The sequence below is a fragment of the Cololabis saira genome, chromosome 12 (assembly GCF_033807715.1).
Source record: "Cololabis saira isolate AMF1-May2022 chromosome 12, fColSai1.1, whole genome shotgun sequence".
In the NCBI taxonomy this organism is placed as follows: Eukaryota; Metazoa; Chordata; class Actinopteri; order Beloniformes; family Belonidae; genus Cololabis; species Cololabis saira.
This window is the reverse complement of record NC_084598.1, coordinates 13,870,714-13,885,931: the sequence shown is the minus strand read 5'-3', so window position 1 is coordinate 13,885,931 and position 15,218 is coordinate 13,870,714. Positions and strand designations below refer to the sequence as shown.

Genomic DNA, 15,218 nt, shown 5'->3' with positions numbered 1-15,218 from the left:
GATGTAGTCTGTGATACAGTCAGTGAGACCATCAATGTCGTCCCCATGAGAGTCACAGAGTTCCTCCCACACAGTTGTGTTAAAACAGTCCTGCAAAGCTTCTTCAGCTTCGCTGGACCATCTCGTCACTGTGCGGGAGACAGCTGGTTCCCTGTGCACCAGGGGTCTGTACACAGGCAGGAGATGAACCATCTCCTATATATATATATATATATATATATATATATATATATATATATATATATATATATATATATATATATATATATATATATATATATATATATATATATATATATATATATATATATATATATATATATTTACACACACACGTTTTTCTGTGTGGTAAGAAGAACGTTTATTTTTCTAAGTTGTAATTTTGGTCTCGCCGCCCCCTACTGGTTACACCCACACACTGCAGCCCGCTTGGTGTGGTTGAGCCTCTTCACCATTTATAACTGATGAGTACTTAAGCGATTTAAGTGAATAGCAGGACTAAAGCAGAGATACAGTTTAGAATAAGATACAGATTTATACTGGCATAGATGATTGCTGTCAGTGTTGACTGAGGCAGATAATGTATTAATTTCCTGATGATATTGTTGAAGAAGCAGAACAATACCACATGCAGTCACAAGACAGATCCTGGAAAAATGTAGCATTTATTATAGATGTTCTTTAGAGGAAAAACCCTGTTACAAAAGGAAATCCACTATTTCCCTCTTCCCGTAGCATGTCTCCCAGCCTGTTGCTCTTCCATCATTGTTTTGCCATATCCCATCTCTTAACCACCTGATGCATCTTCCACCTCCAGTCATGCAGGAGAAACTTCTCTGACTACTGAAACTGTTCAAGGCGCCCCAACTGAACAAGCGTTTCATTTGTCTCTTCTGTGGAAGAAACAAGCCAATATGGTGGGCCGAGAGGAAGATAACCCACCAGTTTGGTCTTCCACGAATATCAAAACATAAAAGATCATCCCATACTAATGTAAACATGATTAAGACTAAGACTTTGCATGTTTGCCAAGTGATCCTAAACTCTTCATCCCAACAACTCACTACTTTCAATGACAAATTGATCACAATAATTGTTCAGTTTGTGTACTGAATAACCTTTCTTGGTCATTATTGAAGGTTGACCGAAATATTTTTTCTATGGCCAATGTGCATTTTTAGACAGTGCAGCCGATTACTGATTGATGCCGTTTATGGTCAATATTTCAGGCAAATGAGACACTCGTAAGAAATTTCTACATTTCTGTTTTTTTCTGTAAAGATGGGGTTCTGAGTCTGCATTAATGAGAAATAAAATTAACTTTTTTGATTTTAGCAAATGGCTGCAATGAAACAGAGAGGGAGGAATTTAAAGGGGTCTGAATACTTTCCGTACCCACAGTATAAACATTTTCCCTTGAAGCTGGAAACCAGAAGTGGAAGTGACATAAAATGTTGTATTTCAGATTTAACCTTGAAGACCTAAATAAAGACAATGTGCATTGTGTGGGTTTTATATATCAGATTGTGACAGCTTTTTTGAGCACTCAAAGGCTTGGACTTCATAAAATATATAAATTTGTTCTGGTCAATAAAAGGGTTTTGTATTGAGAGGTCAGCTCTGCGGCTTCCCGATGTCCACAGTAACATTTACATAAAGCAGCAATCTTTCAACTGACAGAGTTGTATATGAGCAGCTGTTGATTCCATCCGTTTTCATCAGAGAATGTGTTTTTTGCATGAGCCACGCCCTTAAATTAAAAAAAAGAAAAGAAGAGCTTAGTTAAAAGACAAAAGGCATGACAGATATATTTGACTTGATCTTGAATAAGCTGAAACAAACTGAGACAGTATTTTTAAAACAGGGCCCTTAATTCCCCCTACTAGACAAGGGAAGTTTATTTCTATAGCACAATTCAAACAATAAGGTGATTCAAAGGGCTTAACAAAAACAGTAAAACACAAATAAAAAGCATGATTTAAAATGTAAACAAAAAAGAAAGAAATAAGAACAACAGATACAATCTGTAGTTAAAATATGATCAAGTTTTAGAACTGCAGGTTTGGAGCTTTATTCAGATGCAGCTGAGAACAGGAGGAGTGTTTCAGCTGATCTGAGGCTTTCTGGGAGTTTGTTCCAGACATGTGGAGCATAGACGCTGAATGCAGCTTCTCCATGTTTTCCTCGTTTTTTTTCTCCATATTTGACCTTCTCCAAGTAAAATATTTTGGTCAACTGTATCAAATCCAGCACTGTGATCCAGTAAAACTAAGACAGACATGTTTCCCCCGTCTGTATTCAGACATATGTCATTAAACACTTTGGCCAGAGCGTCTCAGTGTTGTGGTTGAGTCTGAAACCTGACTGGAAGGCATCATAACGCTTGTTTTTAGTTAAAAGGTAATTGAGCTGTTGAAAAACTGCTGTTTGAATGACCTTACGTAGAAATGGGAGATTTGAGATGGGCCTGTAGTTGTTCATTTATCTCTTGTCAAGATTGTCCTTTTTCAGCAGAGGTTTAATTACAGCTGTTTTTAGTGGCTCTGGAAACACAGCTGACATTAAGGACAAGTTCATGATCAGTAACAGGTCTGACTCCAAAAACCTGTTGGCAGGATGTCTAAAAAAGGCAAGAGGAGTTCAGCTAATGTAAGATATCCTCCAGGTCTTTGCGATTAATTGGTTGAAACTGTTAAACCGGTTTTTGGTTGATATGCCGAACCTGCTATCTAATATAATTGCATTGCCATGAGGTAATTAAGTTCAGTTGCTTCTGACACAGGAGGGTTTGTTAGCCTGTCAACTGTAGCCAATAGGAACCGAGCATTATGGGCGCCCAGGGCGCAATCTTTGTGAGGGCGCAGGAGCGTCTTTGCAAAGAAAAAAAATGACAAAAAAACCCTTGCCAGTTTTCTAGAAGACCTTTGCTCATTTCCATTAGTGCAGCGTGTGCTGGGTGTCCTCATTGTCACCCTGTCAGCTCAACTTGCTGCTGAGAGTCATACAGGTTGTGTGTGTCAGAAGAGGCGAGGAGGGTTGGGGGGGTCAACCTGCGACTGCAGAGGTTGCCAAGGGGAAGGGGGGCGAGGGATAGACTGATCCCAGGCCAGTGAGGCCACACAACACAAACTGCTCCCAAATAAATGGTGTTTCATCCCTACAATTAAAATAGACCCATATACCTACATGTAGCCCAGGGCGTAAATCTAGCCAGAACTGCTTCTGGTCAGAGAAGCATGACTTCCTTGCGTTCCTCAGCTGTAAATTAGGAGAGTGGAGTTTCTCTTTGTAATAAGGAATCTGGAGGTTTCTTTTTCTCCATCTGCTCTCAGCTTTCCGACACTCTCTATTCCCATTTTTCACCAGTATGGAGTTTCACCATGGAGATTTCTTCCTTCCAGAGATAACTTTCACCTTAATGGGAGCAATAGTGTCAATAACATTTAAGCCTTCAGCTGTATAGCCACATATTCACTACTTATGGCCCTTTTGCACTAGTATCTACTCAGCTCGCTTCTACCCGCCACGGCCCCGTCTTTGCACTAGGGGCTGAGACGGGTAGAGCCGCTCCAAGTAGATACTTTTTCTGTAACCATTCTGGCGAAGTTCTATCCGGGCTGAGCCGGGACTATTTCTGACGTCATCACCCTCCACGCCACTGATTGGTCGGGGGCGGGGCCGTCAGACGTTTGAATCAGGAAGCGGGAGTCAGCGCGAGAGCGACTCGCGGCTCGCGGCGATTTTATTATAAAGCGCAAAACGTCTGTTTGGTGATCCAACTCTGAGGGTCAGATGTTCATAAACCTGGGAGCTGACGAGAGAATTAAAAAAGGGATGTAGACGGGCTGTTTTACTCTCAGACGCTCGCGGCTCCAGCTGATTTCTGTTCTGCGCCGACACAAACAAAGCGGTTGCGCAATCGAGTACGTCCCAGCAGCTTCACCCCAACCCCCCAACTTCTCACCTGCCTGTGGAAAAACAAACGGGGACAAAACGGGTGGAGCCGCGCCGAGCCGCGCCGAGCCGCGCCGAGCCGCGCCGAGCCGATGAGGTACTAGTGCAAAAGCGCCATTAGAATGGCTGCATACAAGACACTGGCCAGGATGTCAAGATTCTCATGACATGACATGGCCGATCATGATCTTTGATTTTATTTCATTTCATTAAAAGGTACAACTTCAAGAGGAGTAGATGCCAATGTTGGCATTTAGTGATCCATGGAGACATGGACATTTGCCAATAATACATAGACAGGGCCCACTTTTTTGTAACTTTAGCATCTCATCGTAGCTGGCAGCAGAGCTGTGGACCCAGGAAAGAGCAGTTTCCTGCAATATGTTTAATGCCACATTGTCCTGTTGTCACTCTCCCTCCATCTACTTTATTGCTTTTTTATTGTTCGATTTCATTTTGCTTAGACAATTAACTCAGCCAGAATGTTGTCTCGATGACGTAGTACCATTAGCAAAAGGCATTACTCGGTGAAAAATGTCTGCTTACTGTCTCATAATTTGAACCAATCATTGGCAAGACCCCCAACCCCCAAACAGATTAATTACTTGTACTGACCTATTTGGGTTTTTCTTATTGCCAGAGTCTCGCTTGTGAAACATCATGGTATAGCGGGCTACATTAGCGGGCGGCCGCACAATCTTCATTTTCTGCAGCCGAACCCTGTGTGTATCACAGCAGCATGAAGGAGAAAATGAATGAAGGACTATGCATCACATCTACTGTAGACATGACAGACCAGCGATGATCTGCTATTATGTTTCTCACCTTGTGTAAAGGTCATCATCTTCCCCACCCCAACCCCAGTAAATGTTTGGAAAACCATTCACTTTTTGAAACTGTTCTCTGGTCAAAGCGGTAACTCCACCAAAGTTGGTTGGGTAAGGCAGCCTGTGGAAAATTACAATTCTTTTAGGACAAAAGACAATAGCATTGGATATTTACAAGATAAGAATAAAGTTTAACCAATAACCCTTAGTCTATATAAACCTTTGATCTTAGTTGTATACTTACTGGTATCCTGTGCTATTCTTGCCAAATATCAGGTGTTTGGGCCGATTGTCGTCGCAGATATATACATTCTTGTCATTTTCAGGAATCAGGTCCACATCATGGAAGATGAAGCAGTCCCAACTGTGGTCCTTCAGCGCCTCCAAATACCCTACATTCATGAGCTTGGCTCGATTAAAAGTTGCATCGCCAGCCTGTTTAAAAGAAACGAAAAGAAAACGTATGCCACGACAATAAACATGTTCACTCCAGAAATAAGAGTTTAAGCATAAATTCTCTGATATGAAACACTGCATATCTATTTAGGGGACAGATACCTGGTTGACGACATAAATGGCATAGTGTAGTTGCTGTCTCTGTAGAAATGGGTGCAGGTGATACAGGAAGTAGATGAGGTGGGTTTCTCGCCTGCGATGTGGGATGATGATAGCTACGCTCTGCCGCGCTGTACAGCCCGAGGGCTCATACTCTCCATCAGACACTCCTTTGTTCTCATTTTCTACATTCTTCAGTGTCAGAGAAGACTCAAAGGACGGCTTCACGAGTCCCTCTGTGGAAACATTGAGCAATGTCTTATGCCAACACTGTTCAGCTGCTTCATATGTGTCACATAAGCACAGATAATTAGAATAAGATACAAACAAAATGTCACATTTTAATGAGTGTCTGCTGATGAATAACTCACAGAGTTTCAGTCTCTTTTCAAATGCTGCTGCCTTGTTAGATGACAGACCACCCTAAGCATCTAAAAATACAAGATCTTGAGTTTTTAAAGGACTTTGTGCTACATTCAACTGTCTATAAAGAGCAAAAATAAACACATTTAGGCTCAGGAGGTCACCCTCTAAACCTGGAGATGAAGTTTGTTTTACAACAGTAAGATTTGCTTTGCATTTTGATTGGTCCTCTTTTCACTTCTATGATTACGTTTTTGACTCTTTTAGTCACTTCTAACCAAATATTCCTCAAATAAAATTAAAACAAACATAAAAGAAAGTATTTTGTGCTGCTTTAATAATTCAGAAATATTTCAAGATTACAAACACTGTACAATTTTATGCTTCATAAGCCAGTTTAAAATTAATACATCCTATTCATGAATCTAAATTCTTGGCTTAAAAACAGTAATTAAGCCTACATTACATATTCAAATAATCTGAATAGTGAGATCTGATTTATGAACCACACCGTCACTCTGCTGAAAACTCCAACCAAGATAATTCATGGATGAATTATTGTGACAAAGCCGTATCTTGTTTTAACTTGTCTAGGGCAATTGGTTTTTTGTTTTTGTGTCTTTCAATCATGATATTATTAAGTCAAAGTAAACATAGATCACTTACAAACTTGCAACTGGATTTCATTAACTTCTGAAAATAGCCAATAGTCAGAATATGAAACCCAGAACATTTATTCATTAGTCTTGGTTTACACTTACGCAGCAATGGAGACTCCACTGGGCATTCGCCTTTTTGTGTTGGAATGTAAAGCTGATCAGGTGTTGAAGTCCTGTTGTCAGGTTGATCCATCAGATTGTCTTTTCTTGTTTGCATTGTGGCAGGGTAAACCGGAATGATTTTCAAAGTTTCACCAGAGAAGATGGCTATCGAAACCAGGACCAACACTAAGAGAAAGCTTAATAAAAAATATCTCCCTCGGTACAAATGATCGCCAACGGCTAAACAGAACCACATGGCTGACTTTGTGACAGAAAGAACATCTTCTGGTCAGAGGCTTTCAGCAAAAATCCAACCCCCGTGAACCTCGTCAACATCTACAACAGCACACTCTTCATCCCTAAACAAACTGGCACGCCTGAAAAACAAAACTGGCACCTTACTCACTCACTCACTCACTTGTTCAACCCGGAACTTCACAAACTCAAAGAACAACTCCGACAACTTTGAAAGATCCCAAAAAAACCAGTCTCACAGTATACGCCCTGGCATACACACACCTATACAAGTGCAAACTAAATAAAGCCTGCCTTATCTATTACTCTTCACTCTGGATCCTCCAACCCACGCACCCTGTTTCCCACCATTAATAAACTCCTCAAGCTCCACGAGAACATTTCATCCTCATTCACCCTGGAGATGTGCAACAACCTCATTTCATTTTTCAACTCCAAAATAGAAAACACACACAACCAGCTTGCAACCTCCTCTGCCTCCACCCCGGTCCCCGAACCCACATCTCCTTCATCCTCAGACCACCGGCTCTCTACCTTCTCCCCGATAACCAGAGCTGAGCTCTCCAAGATACTCTCCACCATGAAATCGTCCACCTCCCCACTGGACCCCATGCCCTCTGAACTCGTCAAAGCCTGTTTCACTTCTCTCGCCCCACTCATCACTGACACCATCAACTCCTCCTTTACCTATAGCGCTGCCCCCCCACCTGTTAAGCTTGAAGTACCCATACACACACACACACACACACACACACACACACACACACACACACACACACACACACACACACACACACACACACACACACACACACACACACACACACACACACACACACACACACATACACACATATAGTCATTTAGTCACATGCATACACACACACACACACACACATTGGCTTGTTCACCTGCATGCTGGCTCTCTAGTTTTTGGGTTTAGGTAGCGGTAGCGATAGCTTAGCTCAGACTGCGATCAGATCTCAAGATTTAGGTCTATTGCTGTTGTTGTTTTGGTTGGCTCCGTGCCGGTTTCGTGCTTTGTTTGTGGTTTTTTGTTGCAGATTTCCAGTGCTTGACGTGTGTTTCCGTGTGTTCCTGCTTCCTGGATTGGCAGTGGATGTCGTCACCAAAAAAAAAAAAAAATCACTGGGTTTGTATGTGTATATTTATGTATGTGTACGCATATGCATGCGTATATATATGTATATATATTAAATATAGTAATAATGCACATATATATACTTTTGGTTTCTACCGTCATGGTATCAATCATTAATATGTGTGCAGACAAGGGAAAAAAAAAAAAAAAAAAAAAGCTTGAAGTACCCATTTCTGTCTCAAGTAAACTGGTTATCTTGTGCTTCTGGTGCTGAGAGTGAGCTTAAAGGGGACCTATTATGAAAAACATGTTTTCTCTTGCTTTAACATATATAAAGTGGTCTCCCCTCAGCCTGCTAACTCAGAGAAGGAGGAAAGCAACCAAATTCTGCAGTGTCTGTACAGCCGCCCGGATGATCCGTCCAGTGTGATGTGGCTTCTACGAGCCGTTCAGATTTTGCTCCCGTCGTGAGTCACGACGGGAGCGATTTACATAGGTCGGCCTCCGCTGCTGAAACCACGCCCACAACCAACTCCGCCGGCCAGAGCGTCCGCCATTGTTTAGAAGCGGTGAATCCTGTGGCTGTTTGAACAACGAGGGACAGTAAAAATGAGGTTTTGCATCGACACTTACCCTCATAAAAGGATCAGTACCAACAGTACGGACCCGGCAACTGCACACGAGTGAGCGGTAAGTGACTTAAGACTTAAAGCATCACTATGTAACTTTTCCACCTTAATATCATATTTCCAGAGTCATTGTTATGGTACATCAACTTCCAACAGGTTTAATGACACCTCTGTCAAGGTCTGAGGGGTCTGTATCGCCTTCACTGGCACTATGTAACTTTGAGGAGCATGGTAGGAACCCTGCCACACTAAAAAACTACACATTTTTACGGCTTTGACTGCTTTACGGCATACGTCACTTCCCCCTCCTTCCCGAATCATAGTCGAGACGAAACCTGGGCGGGGCGTGGAGCGCAGAGCTCAGCAGAAACTGGTATCATGGCCGAAGCAGTGAAAAAAACGAAGAAAATAAAAGTTTTATCGGAGGAGGCAAAAAAAAGAAAGCGGGAGAGTAACAAGCTAAATGCCCGGACAAAAAAATAAATAAAAATAAAAAAAAAATTGCCTGGACAAGAAGAAACATTGGCCTGGCGTTCACTCACTGGCGTGAGCTGAAAGACGAGGAGGGATGTCCGACCGATGGGGATTTATGGGGATAAAACAAGAGACAGAATTGTTATGATACAAATGTAAATGTAGAGTTCTATGTTCAATAAGAATCAAAATTAGAATGTTTTCACATACAAATTCGTCTTGGGTTCTAGTATTTTTCCTGAGAACTGTAAAATTGTGCAGGGCTGATCTGCAAAATATAAGGAATGGGCATTCAGTTATTCACAGGTTATAAAGTATTTTTTTATTTTGTCAGTAAGTATGTTGGACTACTAATTTATGACGAAGTCCCTCTAAAAAACGTGACAGGAAAAAGGTGCAGAGCGTATGAGTTTGTAGGGCAACTTATCTCGCTGAAACAACTTAATAAAACCAAGTTGAACTTAGTGTTTTTCAACATCGTCATATTATATTGTTTAACCAAAAATAGATACATTACCTCTTCATTATCCATCCTGCAAACGACCGCTGAAAACAGAAACGTGGTTTTGAAAGTCCATCCCGTCTTCTCTCATCAAAACAAATGCACGCGACGGGGACAGTATCTTTCCAGCAGTACGCGCTGGTGCTCATGGGAAATGTAGTGTTCTTTCTGGTAAAGCACTACCAATTTTGTCCAAAGGAGCCGCCAAACTCAACAAAAACTGAAAGTTACATTGTGCTGCTTTAAGTTTTATGTTATTTATATTGGTCTACAAGTGTGATCTTTGCATGGGCTAAGTATTTAGCTTAGTTCCGGAGCACCCGAGCTACTCACCGGACCGGACCGGCAAGTAGCTCCGGTGGCTCCAGTGTTCCCAAACGGAGCCACTCACTTGTTAGGTAACACCGCAGCTCTATTAGTAATACATTTTTTTCTGTCTATGGTTTCAGATCTTCCAAGCAATGCACCTGAAGCTGTTCAACGACACCTTCAGAAGAAATGCACGGCCTTTCCTTGAGCCAGCAATAGTGCATAGCCTACATGTTATTTATATACAACTTATGTTTTATTTTTTTTAACAATAAAGTTGCCATTTGTGAAAATTCAGTGTTGTGATTTATTTACAGTTAAAGGTTTTCTCCCTGATTCTCCCTGAGCTAGCAAGAATTTTGAAAGAGGCACCTCTGAGCCCCGCCCATTCGGTCCGAATGATACGGATTGGTCCAGGTCCAGGAAGGGAAAGAACCAATTAGATGCCTTCATTTTAAACCACGCCCCCCCGCCCTGTCCCATGCGCGCACTCGCTTCCAGCCCCCCGTGTCCACTTCCCACGGGTCCTCCTGGGCTCACAGTGTCCCAGTGTAACCCCCTCCCTCCCCTCTGCCACGGAGCCCAGTAGTAATTTCCAGAGCGGGTCGGTCCCGCTGTGTGTGTGAGAGCGGGGAGCAGAGCCGTTAGCCGTCCGGGCTGCTGCTGCAGGACTCTCTGCCCAGCAGCAGCTCCTGCAGCAGCAGCCCGCGGGGACACAAAGAGCTGCCGCAGCCGTGAAGAGCCGCTGCAGCGCCCGGCTCGGAAGCTGTATGGGGTCCGTGGGGATGTAGGCGTCTCCATCACGGCAAGAGCGGAGAGCGCCGGTGCACGGCACCGCAGCGCTCCGCCAGCCGCGCGTCTGGCGGATTGCTGTGGTGCCATGCAGGCTCTGTTGCCACAGCTACGCCGTAGGGCACGCCGTAGGCTACGGCGTAGCCGTGGCTTTAGAGCCTGCAGCGCACCGCAGCGCACCGCCAGCCGCACCGGCGCTCTCCGGGATGGAGACGCCGGTGGCCAGGATGCACGTTTGGGTGGGCACAGCCCCCCCCTGCCCCCCCCAAAACCGGCCTCGCTTACAGGTGAATGAGACATGGGGTAGTTTTGCTGTAAATGTGCTGTCCAAAATGTTTAATAATCCTATGCGCGTTCGTGTTTGTGGGGGCGTGGCTTTGGACGGAGCGCTCGTGGGTGGGGGCGGGGGGGGGCGGGGCTTAGAGGAAGCGCCACTTTCAAATCTTGCTAGCTCTAGGAAGTTGCAAAGAATAACTTTAACATGATTCATTTGTCTTGTAACATAAGAAATGAAATGATGAGGAATCGGAGTAAAAAACTGTGGTGTACCTGTTTAGAATTCAATTAAATCTTCCTTAGATCACTGACTTCCTGTCTGACAGGAAGCAGTGGGTGAAGCTGGGGAAACATGTCTCTGACCGTCGGACCATCAGCACAGGATCCCCTCAAGGCTGCGTTCTCTCTCCTCTGCTCTTCTCCCTGTACACAAACAGCTGCACCTCCAGTCATCAGTCTGTCAAGCTCCTGAAGTTTGCGGACGACACCACCCTCATTGGACTCATCTCTGATGGTGATGAGTCCGCCTACAGGTGGGAGGTGGACCAGCTGGTGACCTGGTGCGGTCAGAACAATCTAGAGCTCAACACTCTAAAGACAGTGGAGATGATAGTGGACTACAGGAGGAACGCAGCCCCACCTGCCCCCCTCACCCTGTGTGACTCTCCAGCAGACACTGTGGAGTCTTACCGCTTCCTGGGGACCACCATTACCCAGGACCTCAAGTGGGAGCTGAACATCACCTCCCTTATCAAAAAAGCACAGCAGAGGATGTACTTCCTGTGGCAGCTGAAGAAATTCAACCTGCCAAAGACAATGATGGTGCAGCGCTACACGGCCATCATTGAGTCCATCCTCACCTCCTCCATCACCGTCTGGTACGCTGCTGCCACTGTGAGGGACAGGAGCAGCTGCAGCGTATCATCCGCTCTGCAGAGAAGGTGATTGGCTGCAACCTCCCATCTCTCCAGGACCTGCACGCCTCCAGGACCCTGAAGCGTGCAGGAAAGATTGCGGCAGACCCCTCCCACCCCGGACACAAACTGTTTCAAACTCTTCCCTCTGGCAGGAGGCTGCGGTCCATCAGGACCAAAACCTCACGCCACAAAAACTGTTTTTTCCCGACTTCAGCTGCCCTCATCAACAAGGCCCCGGTCCCCCCTCTCCCCCGTCTACCAAGGACTGCCCCCCCATCCCACTCTACGTTACATTAACGTAAATATTCCAATCCTGTAACTTTTGTACAGACTCATATCCGGCACTTTAAAACCTAATATTGTACATTTCTGTTTATACATTTTATTTTATCTCTTATATATTTGTTTTTATATTTGTATTGTATTGCACCAATCACCACAACAAATTCCTTGTGTGTGTTTAATAAACCCTTTTCTGATTCTGATTCTGTGTGAATTAGTGTGAAGACGAGGTGACCCGTTCCCTCTTCAGGTAACTAAACTAACTATGGTTTTTCAACAACAGCATACATTATTTGTGTTTTCCCAATCTTTTACTTTAATAATAAATAAAATTTTATCAAAAGCAGCTGAAGAAAAGTGATCAGAGGAATTAAAGAGCTTCTAAATATTGCATGGCAGCAGTGGGATTTGTACCCACACCCCTGAGATCACTGGAACCTTAATCCTTAAGCACCTTAGACCTCTTGGCCATGGCACCAGATGGTCTCTAGAGTAACTTTAGCCAGTGAATTTAGTCAGCTAAACATGATGTAGCATGCTTGTTGGGTTCGTCATACGCACGCGGGCCGTCATATGCACGTACCCAGTGATGTTCAGTAAGAACAGTAAGAAAACAGATGTGCATGTATTCATTTTGAGAATATGTGGAGGAAATAACGGTGTGAATGGGTTTTAGTTTAAAGTATACAGTGTTTATTAAAAATGCAAATGCTTAACTGATATGTGTGATTAGGTTAAAGTAAGAGTTAAGTGTAGGGGTATTTTTCTAACTGTGTAGCTTCTTAAAGAGACAGTACACATTTGCCAGTTAGTTTATTCAAGAGAAAATGTAAGTTTTATCTATTTTCTCAAGTGTTCAACTTATATTGAAAACATGAAGCATCACGATCTGATTCCTTCGCTGCAGAAATAAAGGCAAGTGGTTCCAACGTGATTATTGAGGTACAAACGTGAGAAATAAAAAACAGTGTTGCATCCACAGGAGGAGAGACTGGTCTAGATCCCGGCCTCCATCACCGGAGTCCTGCAGCACCTGCAGCCGACTCGATATAAGACTGAAAGTAGCCTGAACATTCAATAACAACTTTATTCATTCATTGCTGAGTCACATCAGTTCGTATGAACCAACCTTTCAGTGACATGTTAGTTTTATTTTATAAAGACAACTTCACAGAACCGGTTCTTTAATGTTTGTCTGTTCAGACACAGTTATGGGATATTTTAAAGATATTTAAAGGCCTCATTTATAAAAGAGTGTGTAGGATTCATACTAAAAGTGCACGTAAACCCAAAAGCCGGAAATGGCGGGCGCAAAAGAAAATCCGGATTTATAAAACCGTGTGCACGCACACTTGCATGCAGTGTTCGCTTTATAAATCACAGTCCAGCTGGAAGGTTGCGCAGGTGAATTCGCCTCATATCCCCACCCTCTACACGCCCACTTCATACACCATAAATGGGCAGTGCAAAATAGTTCATGACTGTATTTACATATAAATGAGCCTGCTGAGCATGCGCAGCGGCTTCCTGCAGCCTGTTTCTGCTGTGCGTCAGGATGAATGAGACGTGTCGAGCCGGGCAACCGTGCCACTAAATTTCACGGAGACTGAGATCGAGATGTTGTTGATGAGGTGGAGGCCAGGAAAACAACATTATTTGGTGGTTCCAGTAAAAGTAGAAAAAGTATATAAATAGTATAAAATAAAGCGAGTGAGTGGCAGCACATCGTTGCTGCGCTAAACGCTGTGAGTGCCACGCACAGATGGTGCAGAGAAAAAAAACCGTCGCCGCGTACCCTACGGCGTAGGCTCTGCGTCGTTTTAACGCGCGCGTGTAAAGGTTTCATGCGTGCGTAAAACTGATATATTTAAAAAAAAAATCTGAGTCCCTTTAGGGGCTCCATAGAGTGGCCCGGCACTCATTTGTTCTGTCCTCAGTCACTCTACGGTTGGAAGCGGTGGGTGACGAGGAAGTTCCCGGCACGGCGTGTCCACTGCAGCTGCAGCAGCACCAGAGCGTCCTGACTGACGATCAGCGCTATTATAAGTCTGATATGTGATGACATTAAAAGTATGACATGAATCTGGCTTCATTTCACCACCATTTCATCACCGCCTGCGTCGCCAGTTCAACATATCATAAAGGTATTGTGACATGAAAAACAAATTTTTCTTGATTTTTTGTGTTTTGTTGGGTGTCTTGACATCAATTACACCCAAAAAACAACGAACTTTTAACATTCAGTGTATTGTGTGCTTTCTGGGATTTTCCGCATAACTATGCAAAAACGGTGCATGTGGTTTGGTGGCGGGTCGTTACGTAAAGGGCCGCTAAATCACCGCCCCCTCCACCCAGCTCCCTGTCTCCTCTCCTCTCCAGCGCACCATAAAGGCTGATTTATGGTTCCGCGTTACACCGACGCAGAACCTACGGCGTAGGGTTACGCGGCGACGCGCACAGTACGCTGAACCCTACGGCGTAGGTTCTGCGTCGATTTAACGCGGAACCATAAATCAGGCTTAACACGGAGCTGTTTAGAGCCTATTTTGTTCTCATAACCGGAGGAAAACTGCTAAGAAGACCCGCGGCCACTGACTGGACTTAAGACAAGGGGACAGTGCTGCTTGCATGCCTTTATTTTTATGATTGTTTGCTGTGGTTCGCCCCCCTGGTTTTTTTCGTGCTTCGCCTGTCGCTCCCGGCTTAACTCTCCGACGCCGCTGTGAGCGTATGGCTGGAGGAGGAGGTTTGGAGGAGGAGCGGGGCAATGATTGACAGGAAAGGGGGAAAGGAAGTGTTTTTCACGGCGCAAAAAAACACTGTCATAAAAAGCCAGGAATGGAGTACTAGAGTTTTTCTTGTTACACTCTTTTAGACACATTTGAGGGATGTTGGCCAAGACTTTTAATAGTGTTAAAAGCATGTTAAAAATGATGTCACAATACCTTTAAGACTGTTCTTGCGCGAGGGTCAGGGTTGGCGTAGGGATACGCACATTTTTCTGTTTTTTCCTAGTTTTTTTCTTTTTAAATCCCAACCTTTGCGTAGAAGGTGGCTTGCGCATCTTTCAAGCCCTGTTTTGTGCGCAGGCGAGCTTTATAAATGAGTTTTAAGTTTTTGTTTTTTTACTTGTGCATTACAATTTCATCCCAACGACACACCCGAGCCCCGCACTGTCGTCCTAATGACACCGGAAGACTCTGAATGAGGACACGACACG

The 15,218-nt window shown here is 43.9% G+C and overlaps 1 protein-coding gene across 2 annotated transcripts; it reads right to left on the bottom strand.

The window, feature by feature from the left end:
* Nucleotides 1–423: 423 nt before the first annotated feature.
* On the bottom strand, nt 424–6,831 carry LOC133456313 (beta-1,4-galactosyltransferase 4-like). Of its 2 annotated transcripts, XR_009783789.1 has the most exons (7): nt 6,461–6,831; nt 5,340–5,572; nt 5,026–5,216; nt 4,780–4,902; nt 4,570–4,674; nt 3,187–3,414; nt 1,614–1,750 (listed from the first exon to the last, which is right to left on the bottom strand). XR_009783789.1 is itself a non-coding variant. In XM_061734786.1 (6 exons), exons 1-6 carry the CDS (start codon nt 6,714–6,716, stop codon nt 1,615–1,617), a joined length of 1,044 nt encoding a protein of 347 aa, XP_061590770.1. In that variant the 5' UTR covers nt 6,717–6,831; the 3' UTR covers nt 424–1,614. The 2 variants fall into 2 exon arrangements, 1 of the variants encoding a protein (XP_061590770.1); XM_061734786.1 differs by lacking the exon at nt 3,187–3,414 and having other exon boundaries at nt 424–1,750.
* Between the last annotated feature and the right edge of the window lie 8,387 nt (nt 6,832–15,218).

Excerpts from the sequence above, each read along its gene's own strand:
- LOC133456313 (XM_061734786.1), bottom strand. The coding sequence starts at position 6,716 with ATGTGGTTCTGTTTAGCCGTTGGCGATCATTTGTACCGAGGGAGATAT. Across the intron at positions 5,573-6,460 it reads AGTGGAGTCTCCATTGCTGC|AGGGACTCGTGAAGCCGTCC; the intron begins GTAAGTGTAAAC and ends ATGTTTCCACAG. Across the intron at positions 1,751-4,569 it reads AATAAGAAAAACCCAAATAG|GGCGTGGCTCATGCAAAAAA; the intron begins GTCAGTACAAGT and ends TTTTAATTTAAG.